Raw genomic sequence first — 20,050 nt, 5'->3', positions numbered from 1 at the left:
GATGAAGTTTACCCTCACAATCCTCTTAAATATTTTATTTTCACCATTAACCTATGCCCCTTCGTCTAGTGTCACCCAACCTGCTTGCATTTAGCTATTTACAGGTTTCCCCCTGCTATCTGAAGGTAGAGCATTCTTATGAAACAATTCGTAAGTTGAAATGGCGTAAAGCGAAGAAGCAATTACCATGAATTTATATGGGAAAAAATTTTTGAGCGTTCCCAGACCCAAAAATTAATGTACCAAATCCCACCAAATAGCACATAAAACCTAAGATAACACTAACATATAGTAAAGCAGGAATGATATGCTAACTACACAGCTATATAAAGTAGAAATAATGTATATACGGTGTAGTTTCACTTACCAGAATCGGGAAGATTGATCCAAAACCGATTTGTAGAAAAAAATCGGCCTGTCCACACATGCGCACACACCTGCCCGCGCAAGGCTTCATGGTCGTGGTAGTCTTTCACGTGGTAAGCACAAGTTTAAAACCAACGTCTTTTCTCGTAAAAGCAAAAATCCTCTTTTGGTTAGCAAAAACAGATACTAATGTAAGTTTTTCATAAAAGCAAAGTTGCGTAAAGCAAACGTTCAGAAAGCAGGGGACACCTGTATATCCCTCATAATTTTGTATGCCTCTATCAAATCTCCCCTTATTCTGCTACACTTCAGTAATAAACTCCTAACCTTTCTCTCATAGCTCAAAGTAAATTTATTGTCAGACTACATACATGGCTCCACATGCAACCCTGGGATTCTTTTTCTGCGGTCATACTTAGCAAATCTATAGAACAGGAACTGTAAACTGTAAACATTAGGAATTGTAAACTAAACAGACTGCAAATGCAGATGTAAATAGCAATAAATAATGAGCATGAAATAACAATATAACACAGTCCTTAAATGAGTGTAGCTATCCCCTTTTGTTCCAGAGCCTGATGATTGAGGGGTAGTAACTCTTCTTGAAAGAGCATGGCCTGGGTGATGAGGATCTTTGATGATGGATGCTGCCTTCAATGTTTCATGTAGATGTGTATAGCAATGTTTCAGGTAGATGTGCTTGATGGTTGGAAGGGTTTTATTCGTAACGTAATGGGCCAAATTCACTACCTTTTAGGATTTTCCACTCAAAGACATTGGTGTTCCCATTCCAGGCCATAATGCAACCACTTACACTTTGCACCACACATCTATAGAAGTTTGCCAAGCTTTTCGATGACCTGTTGAACCTCCGCAGACTCCTGAGGAAGTAAAGGTGCTGTTGTGCTTTCTTCACAGTAATATTTTTATGATGGGTCCAGGACAGGGCCTCTGAGATAGTGGCAACCAGGAGTTTAAAGTTACTGACCTTCTCTACCTCTGATCCTCCAATGGTTACTGGCTTATAGACTTCTGGTTTCCCTCTCCTGAAATCTGCTATCTGTTCCTTTGTCTTATTGACATTGAATGAGAGGTTGTTGTTATTGCACCATTCAGCCAATTTTCAATCTTCTTCCTATTTGCTGATTAATCACCCCCTTTGATATAGCCCACATATAGCCCACAAGTGAGGAAATCCAGGATCCAACTGCACAAGGGGATACTGAGGCCAAGGTCTTGGAGTTTACTGATTAGTGTAAGGAGGTGATGCTGTTAAGTGCCCAGCTGTAATTAATAAGGAGCATCCTGATATATGCATCTTTGCTGTGCAGATGTTCTTGGGTTGTGTGAAGAGCCAACGAGATTGCTGTTACTTTGGTAGGTGAATAGAAGTGGATCCAAGTCACAAATCAGACAGGAGCTGATATGCTTCAACACCAGCCTCTCAAAACACTTCATCACTGTGGACGTAAATGTCACTGGGTGATAGTCGTTTGGACAGGTTACCACGCTCTTCTTGGGCACTGGATTGAAGCAGGTGGATACAACATACTGCTGGAGAAAGAGGTTGAAGATAATTGTGAATACAGCAGCCAATTCTCAGCACAGGTCTTCAGTATTCATCCAGGTACTTCATGCAGACCAGGTACTTTCCTTGGATTCGCTCTCTTGAAGGCAACCTGCATGTCATCATTAAGTACTGAGTCCAAAGGATTATCAAGAGACATGGGGGTGCACGATGGTTCTTCCCATCGAGCATAGAAGGCATTGAGCTCATCTGAAAGTGAAGCTCTGCTGTTCCCTATGTGGTAACATTTAGCTTTGCAAGGGGTTAAGGTATTCTAACATCCCTCGTTAATTCCTGTCCAGTCTGGAATCTCCACTTTGCCCTTGAGATGGCTTTCTGGAGATCATATCTGTACTACTTGTAGCATTCTTCATCTCCAGACTTGAATGCCTGTGATCTGGCTCTCAGTAGATTCCAGATTTCATCGTTCATCCAAGGCTTCAGATTAAGGAAAACCCTGAATGCTTTCATGTAAACACTCTCATCCACTGTTGTTTTAATGAAGTCTATAACTATCCGGGTGTAGTCATTCAGGTCCTCAGATGAGTTCTTGAACAGTCCATTGATTCAAGGCAATCCTGTAACTGTTCCTCGGCCTTCCACGACCACCTCTTAGTTGTCTTGATCTCTGGAGCCTTGCTCTTTAGGCTGTGTCTGTATGTAAGTAGTAGGAGTACAACCAAATGATCTGACTTGTCAAAAAGAGGTCTTGGGAAGGAACAGTAGGCATTCCTTATTGTAGTGTAGCAGTGGCCTAGTGTATTGGGCCCTCTGGTGCTATAGGTTATGTGCTGGTGATAATTGGGCAGAGTTTTCTTCAAACAGGCCTGATTGAAGTCACCAACTTAATTTGAAATGCTTTGGTATGGACCATTTCTTGTTTAAGACAGCATCATGTAATTTCACAAATACTTGCTTATAGTCGGCCGCTGGCAGTACATAAACTGTGGTCAGAATCACAAATGAGAACTCCAAGGCAAGTAGAATGATCTACACTTAATTGTTAGTTGTTCTAAGTCAGGAGAATAAGAAGTCAGCGAAATCCCAACATCCGTGCACCAACGAGAATTGACTAAAAAGCATACGCGGCCACCCAATGGAGGTCTCCTTGGATCCCATGTTTCCTTACTTTCTAAATAAGCCTTACTAAGTACCCTGCTGAAATCCATATACACTAAATTTACTGCTGTACCTTCATCAATGTGCTCAGTCACATCCTCAAAAAATTCAGTTATCTCGTAGGCACAACCTGCCTTTGACAAAGCCATGCTGACTATTCCTAATCATATTATGTCTCTCCAAAAGTTTATAAATCCTACCAACCACTGAAGTAAGACTCACTGGTCTATAATTTCATGGGCTGTCTCTACTCCCTTCCTTGAATGAGGGAACAACATCTGCAACCCTCCAATTCTCCAGAACCTCTCCCGCGCCACCATTGATGATGCTAACATCATCACCAGAGGCTCAGCAATCTCCTCCCTCACCTCCCACAGTAGCCTGGGGTACATCTCAAGTCAAGTCACTTTTTATTGTCATTTCGACCATAACTGCTGATACAGTACACAGTAAAAATTAGACTTTTTTCAGGACTGTGGTGTTGCATGAAACAGTACAAAAACTACACTGAACCACGTAAAAACAACACAGAAAAAAAAAATACACTAGACTACAGACCTAACCAGGACTGTGTAAAATGCACAAAACAGTGCAGGCATTACAATAAATAATAAACAAGACAATAGGCACAGTAGAGGGCAGTAAGTTGGTCTCAGTCCAGGCTCTGGGTATTGAGGAGTCTGATGGCTTGGTGGGAAGAAACTGTTATGTAGTCTGGTCGTGAGAGCCTGAATGCTTCATTGCCTTTTCCCAGATGACAGGGGGAGAAGAGTTTGTATGAGGGGTGCATGGTGTCCTTCACAATGCAGTTTGCTTTGCAGATGCAGTGTGTAGTGTAAACGTTTGTAATGGCAGGAACAGAGACCCCGATGATCTTCTCAGCTGACCTCACTCTCCGCTGCAGGGTCTTGCGATCCGAGATAGTGCAATTTCTGAACCAGACAGTGATGCAGCTGCTCAGGATGCTCTCAGTACAACCTCTGTAGAATGTGTTGAGGATGTGGGGTGGGAGATGGACTTTCCTCATCCTTCGCAGAAAGTAGAGACCCTGCTGGGCTTTCTTTGCTATGGAGCTGGTGTTGGGGGATCAGGTGAGATTCTCCGCCAGGTGAATCCCAAGAAATCTGGTGCTCTTAACGATCTCTACCGAGGAGCCGTCGACATTCAGCGGAGAGTGGTCACTCTGCCCTCTTGAAGTCAACAACTATCTCTTTTGTTTTGTTCACATTCAGAGACAGGTTGTTGGCTCTGCACCAGTCTGTTAGCTGCTGCACCTCCTCTCTGTAAGCTGACTCGTCGTTCTTGCTGATGAGACCCACCACGGTCATGTCGTCAGTGAACTTGATAATGTGTTGAGCTGTGTGTTGCAACACATTCGTGGGTCAGCAGAGTGAACAGCAGTGGACCGAGCACACAGCCCTGGGGGCCCCCATGCTTAGTGTGATGGTGTTGGAGATGCTGCTCCCGATCCGGACTGACTGAGGTCTCCCAGTCAGGAAGTCTAGTATCCATTTGCAGAGGGAGGTGTTAAGGCCCAGTAGGCTCAGCTTTCCAATCAGTTTCTGAGGGATGATTGTGTTGAAAGCTGAACTGAAGTCTATGAATAGTATTCAAACGTACGTGTCTTTTTTTGTCCAAGTGGGTTAGGGCCAGGTGGAGGGTGATGGCAATGGTGTCGTCTGTTGAACGGTTGGGATGGTACGCGAACTGCAGTGGGTCCAGTGAGGGGGGCAGCAGGGTCTTGATGTGCCTCATGATGAGCCTCTTGAAACACTTCATGATGTGAGTACAACGGGACGGTAGTCATTTAGGTAGGACACTGAAGACTTCTTCTGCACGGGATGATGGTGGCGGCCTTGAAGCACGTTGGAATGATGGTGCTGCTCAGGGAGATGTTAAAGATGTCAGTGAGAACATCTGCTAGCTGGTCTGCACATCATCTAAGCACTCTGCCAGGAATATTGTCTGGTCCAGCAGCCTTCCGTGGGTTGACTGTGCACCGGATTCTTCTCACATCGGCCACGGTGAGACACAGCACCCGGCCATTTGGAGGAGGGGTGGACTTCCTCGCCGCCTCCTCATTTTCCGCCTTAAAACGAGTGTAGAAATTGTTTAGCGCATCTGGGAGGGAGGCATCACCTGCACAGTCAGGTGATGCTGGCCTGTATTTGATGATGTCCTGCATGCCCTTCCATATGCGCAGCGTGTCGCCGCTGTCCTGGAAGTGGCTGTGGATTCACCGGGCGTGTGCACGCTTTGCCTCTCTGATGGCCCGGGACAGTGTGGCCCTTGCTGTTGTTAGGGCTGCCTTATCGCCTGCTCTGAAGGCAGAGTCACGGGTCCTTGGCAGCGCATGCACCTCTGTGGTCATCCATGGCTTCTGGTTAGTGCATGTAATGATGTCGTCAATGCATTTGCTAATGTAGCTAATCACTGATGTCGTGTACTCCTCTAAGTTGGTAGAGTCGCCATCGGTTGCAGCCTCCCTGAACATGTGCCAGTCAGTGTGCTCAAAGCAGTCTTGAAGAGCAGAGATGGCTCCTGCTGGCCAGGTTTTCACCTGCTTCTGAACTGGTCTGGAGCGCTTGACGAGCGGTCTGTATACTGGGATTAGCATAACAGAGATGTGGTCTGAGTAACCGAGGTGGGGGCGGGGCTCTGCCCGGTACGAGTCGGGGATGTTTGTGTAAACAAAGTCCAACACATTCTCCCCCCTCGTTGCAAAGTCCATAGACTGATGTAATTTGGGGAGCACTGACTTGAGGTTCGCGTGGTTAAAATCTCCAGTGACAATAAACAGTCCATCAGGGTGTGTGTTCTGCAGGTTGCTAATAGCCCCATATAGTTCACAGAGCACCTCCTTAGCATTAGCGCTGAGGGGAGTGTAGACAACGACTATGAGGACAGTGGTGAATTCCCGTGGTAAGTAAAATGGTGTGGTCGCGCTGATACGCAACGAGTGAAAGCAACACACTGAGTCGAGCAGGGTCTGGTTGAACTGTTTACTCGCTTAAGTGCCCGCTCCCAGCACCCCCGACTCTCTGCGGGGCGGAAGTGACGTCGGCTTCCGGGCCGACATCTGCCCTGCATTCAGAGCCCTCTCGGTTGCCGCTGACTGCAGACTCGCCTGCGACTGCTGCAGCTGGTTCGCTTTTTTAATTGTTTTTTTAATGCATTTTCTACAACACTACAGATAAGAAAAAAACTCCAAACCAAAATAAAAAAATTAATACAGTGCGAAAATAAACATACAATAATAATATAATGCAAAAAAGATAATTGAGAAAGCACCCAAATTGAAGTCATGTTGGTTCGCTTGCCGCGTGGGCGAGCGGCCCCCGCAGAACCGGCACTAGGAGGTGCAGAGTCCACAGCCTGCACACTGTCAGTTCTTTTAGTGGCAGGCCTCGTCGTCATGGGGGTGGCATCGCAACCAGGCATTCAAGGTCTAGATGCGCCGGTTTGAGACGGTCAGTGGTAAAAGTCTCTTCACAACTGCCGATGTCGGGAACGCAGGTCGTCCCATTATGATGCACCACCTTGTAGGGTCCTTCGTATGGTCGCTGCAGGGGTGGTCTGTGCGTGCCTAGGCGTACAAAAACATACTTGCTCTGTTGTAGGTCCTTGGGCACGAAAGAGGGTGTTGTTCCGTGATGGGACGTCGGGACTGGGGCAAGTGTTCCGAGCCGCTCCCGGAGTTTAGCTAGGACCGCCGAAGGTGTGTCCTCCTGGCCACGGGGTGCTGGCACAAACTATGAGTTGGGCACTGTAAACAAGTTTGGCCGATGATGCAGCCAGGTCCTCCTTGGGTGCCGTGCGGATGCCAAGCAGCACCCAGGGGACTTGGTCGATCCAGTCTGGCCCTCGGAGGTGTGCCATCAGGGCTGACCCCAAGTGCCTGTGGAAACGTTCCACCAGGCCGTTAAACTGCGGGTGGTAAGCAGTCGTTCGGTGAAGCTGGTTTCCGAGGAGTTGTGCCAGTGCAGACAAAAGAACTCCGCACCCCTGTCTGAAGTGACGTGGGCTGGAAGTCCGAACCGTGCTACCCACGTGGCGATCAGGGCTCTGGCGCATGTCTCCGTGGCCGTGTCAGCGAGTGGGATAGCTTCCGGCCACCTCGTGAACCATGGTGAACAGGTATCTCGCTCCTCTCGAAACCGGCAGTGGGCCGACGATGTTCACGTGGACATGTCCGAACCTCCTATGTGTCGGTTGGAATGGTTGCAGTGGGCCCTTCACGTGCCTCTGGATTTCTGGAGGTTTGACAGTGTGTGCATGTCCTGGCCCAGTGCCCGACCTGCTTGCGCAGGCCGTGCCACACAAACCTGTCTGCGATCAGCCGGATGGTCGCCCGGATGGAAGGGTGGGCTAAACCGTGCAAGGCGTCAAAAACACGGCGCCTCCAAGCGGTCGGGACAATGGGCCGGGGTTGCCCAGTGGACACATAGCAAAGGAGCTCAGTACCTTTGGGCCCCATGGGTATGTCTTCGAGGCGGAGTCCTGAGACTGCGGTTCGGTACGCCGGCATCTCGCTGTCCAGTCGTTGTGCCTTAGCTAACGCTGCATAATCCACCCCCGGAGACAGAGAGTACAGTGATTGGATGGAGGTGCGTGACAGCACATTGGCTATCACACTGTTCTTCCCGGAGATGTGCTTGATGGTGGTGGTAAAGTCCGAGATGTACGACAGGCGGCATTACTGGCAGCCCGACCATGGGTCCGACACTTTGGTAAACGTGAAAGTGAGGGGCTTGTGGTCCATGAAGACCGTGAACTCCCTCCCTTCTAGGAAATACCTGAAGCGGCAGATGGCAAGGTACAGGGCCAGCAGCTCCCTGTCAAAAGCGCTGTACTTAAGTTCCGGGGGTCATAGGTGCCGACTGAAAAAAGCGAGACTGGCCTTCGATGAGCTGCTCGAGCACACTGCCAACTGCCGTGTCGGAGGCATCCACAGTGAGGGCAGTGGGGATGTCGACCCGGGGGTGGATGAGGAGCGTGGCGTTTGCTAGTATGTTCTTGGCTTGTTCAAAAGCCGCCGTCGCCTCCTCTGTCCAGGTGACCTCTTTGACCTTGCCGGACATCAAGCCGAAAAGGGGCCGCATGATCCGGGCCGCTGAGGGCTGGAAACGGTGGTAAAAGTTAACCATCCCAACAAATTCCTGCAGGCATTTAACAGTACTGGGACTGGCAAATTGGCGGATGGCTTCAACTTTTGCTGGCAGGGGTACAGCTCCTTGGCGGTTGATCTGGTGTCCCAAGAAATCGATGGCGAGTAGGCCGAACTGGCACTTGACAGGGTTGATTGCCTGACCATAGTCGCTTAGGAGGCGGCAGAGCAGGCGTAAATGTGCTAGATGTTCCTGGCTGGAGCGGCTGGCAATAAGTATGTCATCCAGGTAGATGAACAGAAAGTCCAAATCTCACCCTACTGCATCCATTAGGCGCTGGAACGTCTGCACTGCATTTTTGAGCCCGAACGGCGCCCTGAGGAACTTGAACAGGCCAAAGGGGATAATGAGGGCCGTCTTGGGTACATCGTCTGGGTGGACTGGGATCTGATGATGCCTCCGGACCAGGTCAATCTTCGAAAAGATGTGTGTCCCATGCAGGTTGGCCACAAAGTCCTAAATGTGTGGTACCGGATAGCGAGCAGACGTGGTGGCGTTGTTCGGCCTCCTATTGTTGCTGCACGGTCTCCACCCTCCCGCAGACTTAGGCACCATATGGAGTGGGGAGGCCCATGGGCTGTTGGAACGCCACACAATCCCCATCTCCTCCACCTTCTTGAATTCCTCTTTTGCGAGGCGGAGCTTGTTGGGCGGTAGCCTGCGGGCCCGGGCATGAAGGGGATGTCCCTGTGTGGGGATGTGGTGCATCACGCCGTGCTTGGGGTCTGTTGAGGAAAACTGCAGTGTGATGATAGATGGGAACTCCGATAACATTCTGGCGAACTGGTCGGAGTACTGGTTTGAGGAATCGAAAACCATCTTACACGATCAGAATCACTCATTTATTAGAGATTAGTGTCTGTAGCAGTAGGGAAGTTCTCCTCCAGATAACTTCTCGCTTCGGATGTTGAAAGGAAAGCCTGGCGTGGAGCATTCGGCGGAGAGATTCTGAGCTTCACAGGGTATAAGAGCGCAGGTTTTAGATTTTTCTCATAACATTGAGACATCAGAGGTTTAAAAAGAAGCCTTTTCTTCATAACTTCAGGACTAAAATCTTCAACCAAACAGAAATAGTAATCTTGAAATTTAACCATTCCTACCCGCCGAGCCACACGAATAAGTTGTTCTTTGTCGTGTACATAATGAAACCGGACAACCGAAGGTTTAGCTGGAGCACTCGATGATCGACGCCAAATTCTATGTGCGCGATCAAGTAATGGAGGGTTATCTGGAAAAACCGACGGAAACGCATCTTTTAAAAGTTGAGCAAAATATTTTGAAGGGTCGTCTTTTTCTATGCCGTCTGGGAGACCAAGTATACGTAGGTTCTGTCTTCTGGACCGATTCTCAAAGTCGACACTCTTGGCTTTAAGTGTTTCCACCAGTTTAGTGGTCGAAATTAAATCCTGTTGCAATTTTTCAATTGTCAAATCTTGTTTCCGAGCGTCTTCTTGCAGAGATGCGATAAGAACTTGCTGCTGGTTAATTACTAAATCCGTCTTAACCATATAATCTTGAAAAGCCTTTATATCTTGTTTAAAAAATTGTTGTAGTTCATCAAATTTTTAATCCAAAACCTCCATAAACAGTTCATCAGTTAATTCAGTGTGTTGCGGATGAGCTTGCTTCTTTCCATTACCGTTCGGGTTGCGCCCAGGTTCTCGTCCTTTAGATCTAAGAGCCATTTCTGTTTGCATATCTTCAAAAATTCACAATAAACTCTTAACGATAAGTCCAAAAAAATAGCAAGAATCTTTTGGTGTAGGTAAAAAGTTGGATAAGGGTGATCAAAGGTTAAAAAAAGTAAAGGTTATGGAGTGAATCTAAAACAGTACTCACTCCGTGAGCGTCTCCCGCTGACCCCTCGAGCATTTCTTAAACAATGGAATAATGTTAGCTGTCCTCCAATAGTCTGGCAACTTACCTGTGGCTAGAGACATTTTCATACCTTTGCTAAGGGCCCCTGCAATTTCTGCTGTAGTCTTTCACAAAGTCCAAGAGGTTACTTTGTTAGGCCCTGGGGATTTATCTACTCTAATTTTCCTCAATACAAGTACCTCCTCCTCTGTAACCTATACATGGCCCATGACTTCACTGGTGTTTGCTTTAGTTCTACAGACTCTATGTGTCCATCTCCCGAGTAGGTAAAATATGCAAACATTTTAGATCACCCCCATCTCTTTCGACTCCATACATAGATAACTGCTGATCTTCAAAAGGACCAATTTTGTCCCTTGCTATCCTTTTGCTCTTAATATATCTGTGGGAACCCTTGAGATTCTCCTTCACCTTGTCTGCTAGAGTAACCTCATTCCTTCTGTAGCCCTCACTCTTAAATATCTTGTATATATTTATCCTCCTCAAGTACCTTATTTGTTCCTTACTGCCTATACCTGCTTTGCAACTCCTCCTTCTTAACTAGGGCCTCAACATCTTGAAAACATAGATTCCCTAAACCTATTGGCCTTGCTTTTAATTCTGACAGGACATATAATCTCGGTACTCACAAAATTTCACTTTTGAAAGCCTCTCACTTACCAAGCATCCCTTTGCTAGAAAACATCCTGACCCAATCTACACCTGATCCCATCACAATTTTTTGTTCTTCAATTTAGAATCTCAACCTGAGAACCAGACCTGTCCTTCTCCATAATTATCTTGAAAGTTATAGAAATATTCCCTACACACACTTCTGTCACCTTCACTAATACAATCCAATATCAAACACTCTCTGTTGGGACGTGCTTATATTGCTTAAGGAAACTTTTCTGAACACTTTTGACAAACTTTAACCTATCCAGCCCTTTTATTGTATGGGTATTCCAGTCATATAGACAATAGGTGCAGGAGTAGGCCATTCTGCCCTTTGAGCCAGCACTGCCATTCAATGTGATCATGGCTGATCATCCACAGTCAGTATCCCGTTCCTGCCTTCTCCCCATATCCCTTGACTCCGCTATCTTTAAGAGCTCTATCTAACTCTTTCTTGAAAGCATCCAGAGAATTGGCCTCCACTGCCTTCTGAGGCAGAGCATTCCATTGATCCACAATTCTCTGGGTGGAAAAGTTCTAAATGGCCTACCCCTTATTCTTAAACTGTGGCCTCTGGTTCTGGACTCCCCCGACATCGGGAACATTTCTCCTGCCTCTAGCGTGTCCAATCCCTTAATAATCTTATATGTTTCAATCAGATACCCTCTCATCCTTCTAAATTCCAGTGTATACAAGCCTAGTTGCTCCAATCTTTCAACATATGACAGTCCCGCCACCCCGGGAATTAACCTCGTGAACCTACGCTGCACTCCCTCAATAGCAAGAATGTCCTTCCTCAAATTTGGAGACAAAAACTGAACACAGTACTCCAGGTGTGGTCTCACCAGGGCCCTGTACAACTGCAGAAGGACCTCTTTGCTCTTATACTCAACTCCCCTTGCTATGAAGGCCAACATGCCATTAGCTTTCTTCACTGCCTGCTGTACCTGCATGTTTACTTTCAGTGACTAATGAACAAGGACACCTAGATCTCGTTGTACTTTCCCTTTTTCTAACTTGACACCATTCAGATAGTAATCTGCCTTCCTGTTCTTGCCACCAAAGTGGATAACCTCACATTTATCTACATTAAACTGCATCTGCCATGCATCTGCCCACTCACCCAACCTGTCCAAGTCACCCTGCATTCTCCTAACATCCTCTTCATATTTCACACTACTACCCAGCTTTGTGTCATCTGCAAATTTGCTAATGTTACTTTTAATCCCTTCATCTAAATCATTAATGTATATTGTAAATAGCTGTGGTCCCAGCACCGAGCCTTGCGATACCCCACTAGTCACTGCCTGCCATTCTGAAAAGGACCCGTTAATCCCTACTTTGTTTCCTGTCTGCCCACCAATTTTCTATCCATGTGATTACCCTACCCCCAATACCATGTGCTTTAATTTTGCCCACAAATCTCCTATGTGGGACCTTATCAAAGGCTTTCTGAAAGTCCAGGTACACTACATCCACTGGCTCTCCCTTGTCCATTTTCATGGTTATATCCTCAAAAAATTCCATAAGATTAGTCAAACATGATTGCTCCTTCGTAAATCCATGCTGACTCGGACCGATCTTATTACTGCTATCCAAATGTGCCGTTATTTCATCTTTTATAATTGACTCCAGCATCTCCCCACCACTAATGTCAGACTAACTGGTCTATAATTCTCTATTTTCTCTCTCCCTCCTTTCTTAAAAAGTGGGATAACATTAGCTATCCTCCAATCCTCAGGAACTGATCCTGAATCTATAGAACATTGGAAAATGATTACCAATGCTTCCACGATTTCTAGAGCCACCTCCTTAAGTACCCTGGGATGCAGACCATCAGGCCCTGGGGATTTATCAGCCTTCAGTCCTATCAGTCTACCCAACACCATTTTCTGCCGAATGTGAATTTCCTTCAGTTCCTCCGTTACACTAGGTCCTCTGGCCACTATTATATCGGGGAGATTGTTTGTGTCCTCCCTAGTGAAGACAGATCCAAAGTACCTGTTCAACTTATCTGCCATTTCCTTGTTCCTCATAATAAATTCACCTGTTTCTGCCATCGAGGGCCCAACTTTGGTCTTAACTAATTTTTTCCACTCACATACCTAAAGAAGGTTTTACTATCCTCCTTTATATTCTTAGCTAGCTTACCTTCGTACCTCATCTTTTCTCCCTGTATTGCCTTTTTAGTAATCTTCTGTTGGAAAGTTGCTACTGTTAGCTTTTTAGTAATCTTCTGTGGAAAGTTGCTACTGTTAGCTACCATCTCAACTTTATATTTCTTTCAACTGTCTGCGAACATTTCTGCAAATTTGCTCCTTTAAGTCCTGTTAACTACTGAATGGTCTATAATATAATCCCATTAATGTGGTCATGCCTTTCTTATTCCTCAGGTCCACCCATATAGCTTCAGTAGACAAGCCTAGTTGAGCATAATTGCAGATTTCCAAAACTTTATTCTGATTTCAAATTCTGCTAAGGGCAGGATAATTCAACCTACATTTTCTGGAAAATTAATTCAATCTTTCAATGACTCACCTAATAGTATTCAGTAGATTTAAGACTTACTTTATTAGAATGGCACTTTGACAAATAGTTGGATTACTCATTGAGTGTGTAATGTATTTTTATCATAGGAGTTGTCAGATCTTAGGCATGTTCATGCCAAACTAAAGAAACAGTATCAGGAAAAGATGACAGAATTGGCCCATGCAAACAGAAGAGTGGAACAACATGAAGTTGAAGTGAAGAAACTGCGGCTGCGAGTGGAGGAGTTAAAGAAAGAGCTAACACTAGCGGAGGATGAGGTATGATGGTGTCTTCTCTTCACAAGTGTGGTTCAGGGCTTCAGATCTATAGCCAGAAAATTAAGCTAACTTAGATTTTATTTCAATGATGTTCGTTATTCAGATACCTCAATGTTTTTTTAAGCTTTTAAAAATGTGGCTAATATTTATGTCATTTTCAATAGTTTTTTAACAATGCAAGAGCTGAGGTGCATGAATCAGGAAGCATTCTCTCTCCATTCAGCTGCTCCCATCAGAACCATTTCATTTATGTTCCCTCTGATCAGAGCCCCTATTGCTGTGAATTTTCCCATTTTTCTGCAGAACCCCATCATGTCTACCACCTTTGCTTTTGTTTTCCCATTTAACCACTTTGGCTTCCAGATCCCTCTGTACTTAAACTTTTTGTCATCTTATTCCATTTAAATAATAATTTGATTTTTTTATTCTTTCAAAGTCAAATACCTCCCATTTGGTTTCTATTTTTGTGCATTCAATTGATACAAATCATTTTATTTGACTTTGGGTTCATATTCCTCTGAGGCTATGATGTAAAACTCTTAGACCTTTTCCCATGTTCTTGGCAGCACTTGTGTGAATGTTGTTCTTGAGCTATGGGTTACACCATCAGCACTGTTTACCTCAAAGGTACTTGAGTGTCTACTTTTCGTAAATTGGCCAGGCCAACTAAGAATAGCAAGATTTTCATCAAATAAATATAAACCCCTTGATTTCCCAATCCTGCATCACTAATCAATAACATTGTGCCTATCCAGTCTTAGCTTCATTACCACTTTCCCCCATCTCCTCAAACATCTCAAACCTCTTACACCTATCAAGCTGACATGTCCCACAATATTGCCATTGACGCATAGGCTAAGAAGCTCAATGAGCTGATAACTATCCTTGTAAGTCAGTCTTTCTCTCCCAATCAGAGAAATTCACATTGTTCCACATATTCCTCCTCACTTTATTTCTGACTGAAAACTAAAAGGAGTTGGATTTCTGACAAAGGAGTCTTAACTTGAACCTTTGGCTGTTTCTCTTTCCCCAGATACTGCCTGACTTGTTGAGTTTTTCCAGCATTTTCTGCTTTTAGTTTCTGTCAGATTTCAGTATCAATGTATTCAGCATATCTTCCTCTACAGTTCTCTGGGGTGGGAAATTCCAAAGATTCATGGCCCCATGAGATAAGAAATTCCTTATCTCTACCCCTATTCTGATAATCAGTTCTGGATACCCTCCTTTAGGCAGATATTTTCTCAGCCCCTCTGAGAATCCTATATATTTGAATAAGATAATCTCTCATTCTTCTGAACTCCAACAAGATCAATATTTATGTATACATTAAACCCTTCAAATCAACAAATGAACCTTTCTGCACTGCCTTCAATATGAGGATGTCCTTTCTTAAACATATAATACAGGACTCTACCAAGTGCTGTGATCATGCATTTGTACTACTTTTGTACTTCATACCTTAATGTCTCTAAACAGACCATTAGCCATCCCTCCATGTCCATGTTCATGTTGAACATCAAGTACCCTGCCACATTTAGCACATTTGCCAGTTCTTGTACGTAGCCTACTTTGGTGATTCAGGCACTTGCCCAGATGCTTAATGGTATTACTTCAGTTAGTTAGTGTGTTCCTTGTGATTGATGCAAACCAGCGAGCTTTTGACCATCTGGTTACAACTTGGTTAAAGATAATCGGAAATCACCTCTTTTTCACAACATCAAGACAGTTATGAGCTTTTGATAGCAAGTGAAGAACTTGACTAAAATTACTTTCAACTAGATAAAGAGATGGGAAATCCAATAAAAAAGAAAGAGTTGTGGAACCTTATTTCGATATTACTAGTTATCCAGAAATTTTGCATGTTGCATTTGAATTCGGCTTGAGCTGTTACGTCACTTTGCAATTCAATAAGACATTCTTGCAATGTGGTGCCAACGTCATGCACATTCATTTCAACTTCAATTCTGCTTCACATTACCATTCGGATATGTCCCTACGTGGTCTCCTCTACTGCCTTGATGAGGCCAAACTCAGGTTGGAGGAGCAACACCTTATATACCGTAAAGGTAGTCTCCAGCCCCTTGGTATTGACACCAAATTCTCCAACTTCCAGTAATTCCCCCCCCTCCCCCATCCCACTTTCACTCTGCCTCCTCTTCCAGTTGCCTATCACCTCTCTCATGATTCTGCCTTCTTCCACTATCCATAGTGCTTTTCCCTTACATTCCTTCTTCACCTCTCCTGCCTGTCCCCTCCCTGCTTCCCCTCCCTCACTCCTTGATCTTTCCTCTGATTGGTTTTTCACCCGTCACCTTCCCCCCTCCCCCCACCTTCTTTATAGGGCCCCTGCCCCCTCCTTCAGTCCTGACGAAGGGTCTCGGCCTGAAACGTTGACTGCTCATTTCAACGGATGTTGCCTGACCTGCTGAGTTCATCCAGCTTGTTTGTACGTGTTGATTCGACCACAGCATCTGCAGTGGACTTTGTGTTTATCATACACATTCAACCCAAATGGATGCATATTTGGAATATGCATCTCCAGTGGGTCTTTGAACCAAAATTCCATATCAATATATAGTTTTTTCAAATGATCAAGATATACAAACATATGATCATGTTCCAATTCTATTTTATAAATTGCCAGTGAAGGAAATTGCATAAACTCATGATGCCCAATATTGCTGCTGAAAAGTTTGAGATTTACAACGAAAGTGGTAATAGGCTCTTTGCCCGATATGAGATTGTGGTTTTTTTCCTTGTAACTGCTTGTTTAATAAATATAGTTTTTCAAATGTATTGTTACAGCTTTATAGGACCCTGGTCAGACCCCACTTGGAGTACTGTGCTCAATTCTGTTCACCTCACTACAGATGTAGAAACCATAGAAAGGGTGCAGAGGAGATATACAAGGATGTTACCTGGATTGGGGAGCATGTCTTATGAGAATAGGTTGAGTGAATGCGACCTTTTCTCCTTGGAGCGATGGAGGATGAGAGATGACCTGATAGAGGTGTATAAGATGAGAGGCATTGATCGTGTGGATAGCCAGAGGCTTTTTCCCAGGGCTGAAATGGTGAACACCAGAGGGCACAGTTTTAAGGTGCTTGGAAGTAGGTACAGAGGAGGTGACAGGGGCAAGTTTTTTTCACAGAGCGTGGTGAGTGTTGTGGAATGGGCTGCCGATGCCGGTGATGGAGATGGATACGATACAGTCTTTTCAGAGACTCCTGGATAGATACATGGAGCTTAGAAAAATATTGGGCTATGGTTAACTGTAGGTAATTTCTAAAATAAGTACATGTTTGGCATGGCAACATGAGCCGAGGGGCCTGTATTGTGGTGTAGGTTTTCTATGTTTCTATGTCTTTATATCTGGTAGGTAAAATACGTCAGACTTAATAGTGGCAATTTGTTCTCCGATCCGTTTATCACTTAGAAATGCTACAATGCTAGTGTCTTCCACGGTGAAGATAGATGCAAAGTACCCATTAAGTTCATCTGCCATTTCTTTGTTCCCTATTACTACCTTGCCAGCATCATTTTCCAGTGGTCCAATGTCAACTCTCACCTCCCTTTTACTCTTTGTATAACTGAAAAAAACCTTTGTTATCCTTATATTTTGGTTAAGCAATGCACACAAAATGTTGAAGGAACTCAGCAGGCCAGAAAGGATTTATGGAAATAAGTACAGTTGACGTTTCAGGCAGAGACCTTTCAGCAGGACTGGAGAAAAAAACGATGAGGTGTAGGTTTAAAAGGTGAGGGAGGGGAGAGAGAAACACAAGGGACTAGTTGAAACCAGGAGGGGTAGGAATTTCTCATCCCTCTCCCATCCGGTTTCAACTATCACCTTGTGTTTCTCTGTCCCCTCCCCTACCTTTTAAATCGACTCACCTTTTTTTTCTCTGGTCTGCCTAATCAAAAAGCTCTTGTGGCCTCCAGTTTCTTGTTTTTTTTTAACCTGTGGACCCTACAAAATACGACATGGCTCCCTGGGGGCCATATGGTCCATGTTGAGAACCACTGTTCTAAATGACCTGCTGTTAACTTCATGAGTTCCAGCATTGCTTCATTAACAGGCCCATCATTTCTGTTTAGAAGTTAATCAATGAGATGGGTTTAAGTGGCAACTTTGTGCCTCTTTTCTGATGCCAACCCAGATGACATTTTCCAAATGCAGGCAGAATCCTGATTATAGGCTTAAAAAATTATACCTACTGATATTTTTAAAATTGGGTAAAGGCTGAAAAGTGGAGCACACTATGCTCACCAGCTCTTGATGTTGTGACTTAGAACTTAGCAACAGCAAGTTTTGACATTTATTGGTTTTGTAGCTATGAGGTAACCACATGGTGAGACCTCAACTTAATCCCGACAATAGACAAATTTGGAACAAGTATGGATTAGCATTGCTCATTGGAGAACTGTTTCAAAGGGCCTACAGAGGTATACTAGTTTAAATAGTTTTCTGTACTGCACTTATTTGAATTGTGATTATTCAGAGAACTGATAATATGCCAACTCTGTTGGGTTATATTACCTTTTCCTGACTGTGGCTAGTTAGCTGCAAAATGAAGTCAGTTTGATAATCGAATTTATAACCATGTAACAATCACAGCACGGGAACAGGCCATCTTGGTCCTTCTAGTCCGTGCCAAACGCTTACTCTCACCTAGTCCCACCCACCTGCACTCAGCCCATAACCCTCCATTCCTTTCCTGTCCATATACCTATCCAATTTTACTTTAAATGACAATATCGAACCTGCCTCTACCACTTCTACTGGGAGCTCTTTCCACACAGCTACTACTCTTGAGTAAAGAAATTCCCCCTCGTGTTACCCCTAAACTTTTGTCCCCTAACTCTCAACTCATGCCCTCTTGTTTGAATCTCCCCTACTCTCAATGGAAAAAGCCTATCTACATCAACTCTATCTATCCCCCTCATAATTTTAAATACCTCTATCAAGTCCCCCCTCAACCTTCTACGCTCCAAAGAATAAAGACCTAACTTGTTCAACCTTTCCCTGTAACTTAGGTGCTGAAACCCAGATAACATTCTAGTAAATCTTCTCTGTACTCTCTCTATTTTGTTGACATCTTTCCTATAATTTGGTAACCAGAACTGTACACAATACTCCAAATTTGGCCTTACCAATGCCTTGTACAATTTTAATATTACATCCCAACTCCTATACTCAATGCTCTGATTTATAAAGGCCAGCATACCAAAAGCTTTCTTCACCACCCTAACCACATGATATTCCACCTTCAGGGAGCTATGCACCATTATTCCTAGATCACTCTGTTCTACTGCATTCTTCAATGCCCTACCATTTACTATGTATGCCCTATTTTGATTATTCCTACCAAAATAAAGTGATTTTATTTGGTGACAATAAAGTCAAGTAAAGTAAAATGTGGCACCTCACACTTATCAGCATTAAACTCCATCTGCCATCTTTCAGCCCACTCTTCTAACTGGCCTAAATCTCTCTGCAAGCTTTGAAAACCTACTTCATTATCCACAACGCCACCTATCTTAGTTTCATCTGCATACTTACTAATCCAGTTTACCTCTCCATCATCCAGATCATTAATGTACATGACAAACAACATTGGACCCAGTACAGACCCCTGATGCCACTGGCCTCCAACCTGACAAACAGTTATCTACCACTACTCTCTGGCACCTCCCATCCAGCCACTGTTGATTCCATTTTACTACTTCAATATTAACACCTAAAGATTGAACCTTCCTAACTAACCTTCCATGTGGAACCTTGTCAAAGACCTTACTGAAGCCCATATAGACAACATCCACTGCTTTAGCTTTGTCAACTTTCCTAGTAACCTCTTCCAAAAATAAGATTTGTCAAACAAGACCTTCCACGCACAAATCCATGTTGACTGTTCCTAATCCGACCCTGTCTATCCAGATAATTATATGTACCATCTCTAAGAATACTTTTCATTAATTTACCCACCAGTGACGTCAAACATACAGGCCTATAATTGTTAGGTTTATTCCTAGTACCCTTTTTAAACAATGGAACCACATGAGCAATATGCTAATCCTCCGGCACCATCCCCATTTCTAATGACATTTGAAATATTTCTGTCAGAGCCCCTGCTATTTCTACACTAACTTCCCTCAAGGTCCTAGGGAATATCCTGTCAGGATCCGGAGATTTATCCACTTTTATATTCCTTAAAAGCACCAGTACTTCCTCCTCTTTAATCATCATAGTTTCCATAACTTCCCTACTTGTTTCCCTTAACTTACACAATTCAATATCCTTCTCCTTAGTGAATACCGAAGAAAAGAAATTGTTCAAAATCTTCCCCATCTCTTTCAGCTCCACACATAGCTGTCCACTCTGATTCTCTAAGGGACCAATTTTATCCCTCACTATCCTTTTGCTATTAATATAACTGTAGAAACCCTTTGGATTTATTTTCACCTTACTTGCCAAAGCAACCTTGTATCCT

At 44.3% G+C, this 20,050-nt stretch overlaps 1 protein-coding gene across 3 annotated transcripts in view; it reads left to right on the top strand.

Annotated features, from left to right (window-relative positions):
* Positions 1–20,050, top strand: part of ccdc102a (coiled-coil domain containing 102A) — a 236,746-nt gene that overhangs the window by 177,082 nt on the left and 39,614 nt on the right. For all 3 annotated transcript variants that reach the window (XM_059992451.1, XM_059992450.1, XM_059992448.1), the window contains one exon: positions 13,389–13,559. In XM_059992451.1, the coding sequence (XP_059848434.1) occupies positions 13,389–13,559 (171 nt within the window). The remainder of the gene's footprint in view (positions 1–13,388; positions 13,560–20,050) is intronic.

The sequence above is a fragment of the Hypanus sabinus genome, chromosome 17 (genome assembly GCF_030144855.1).
Source record: "Hypanus sabinus isolate sHypSab1 chromosome 17, sHypSab1.hap1, whole genome shotgun sequence".
Taxonomy (NCBI): domain Eukaryota; kingdom Metazoa; phylum Chordata; class Chondrichthyes; order Myliobatiformes; family Dasyatidae; genus Hypanus; species Hypanus sabinus.
The sequence above is the reverse complement of the archived record's forward strand: the minus strand, read 5'-3'. Positions and strand labels throughout refer to the sequence as shown.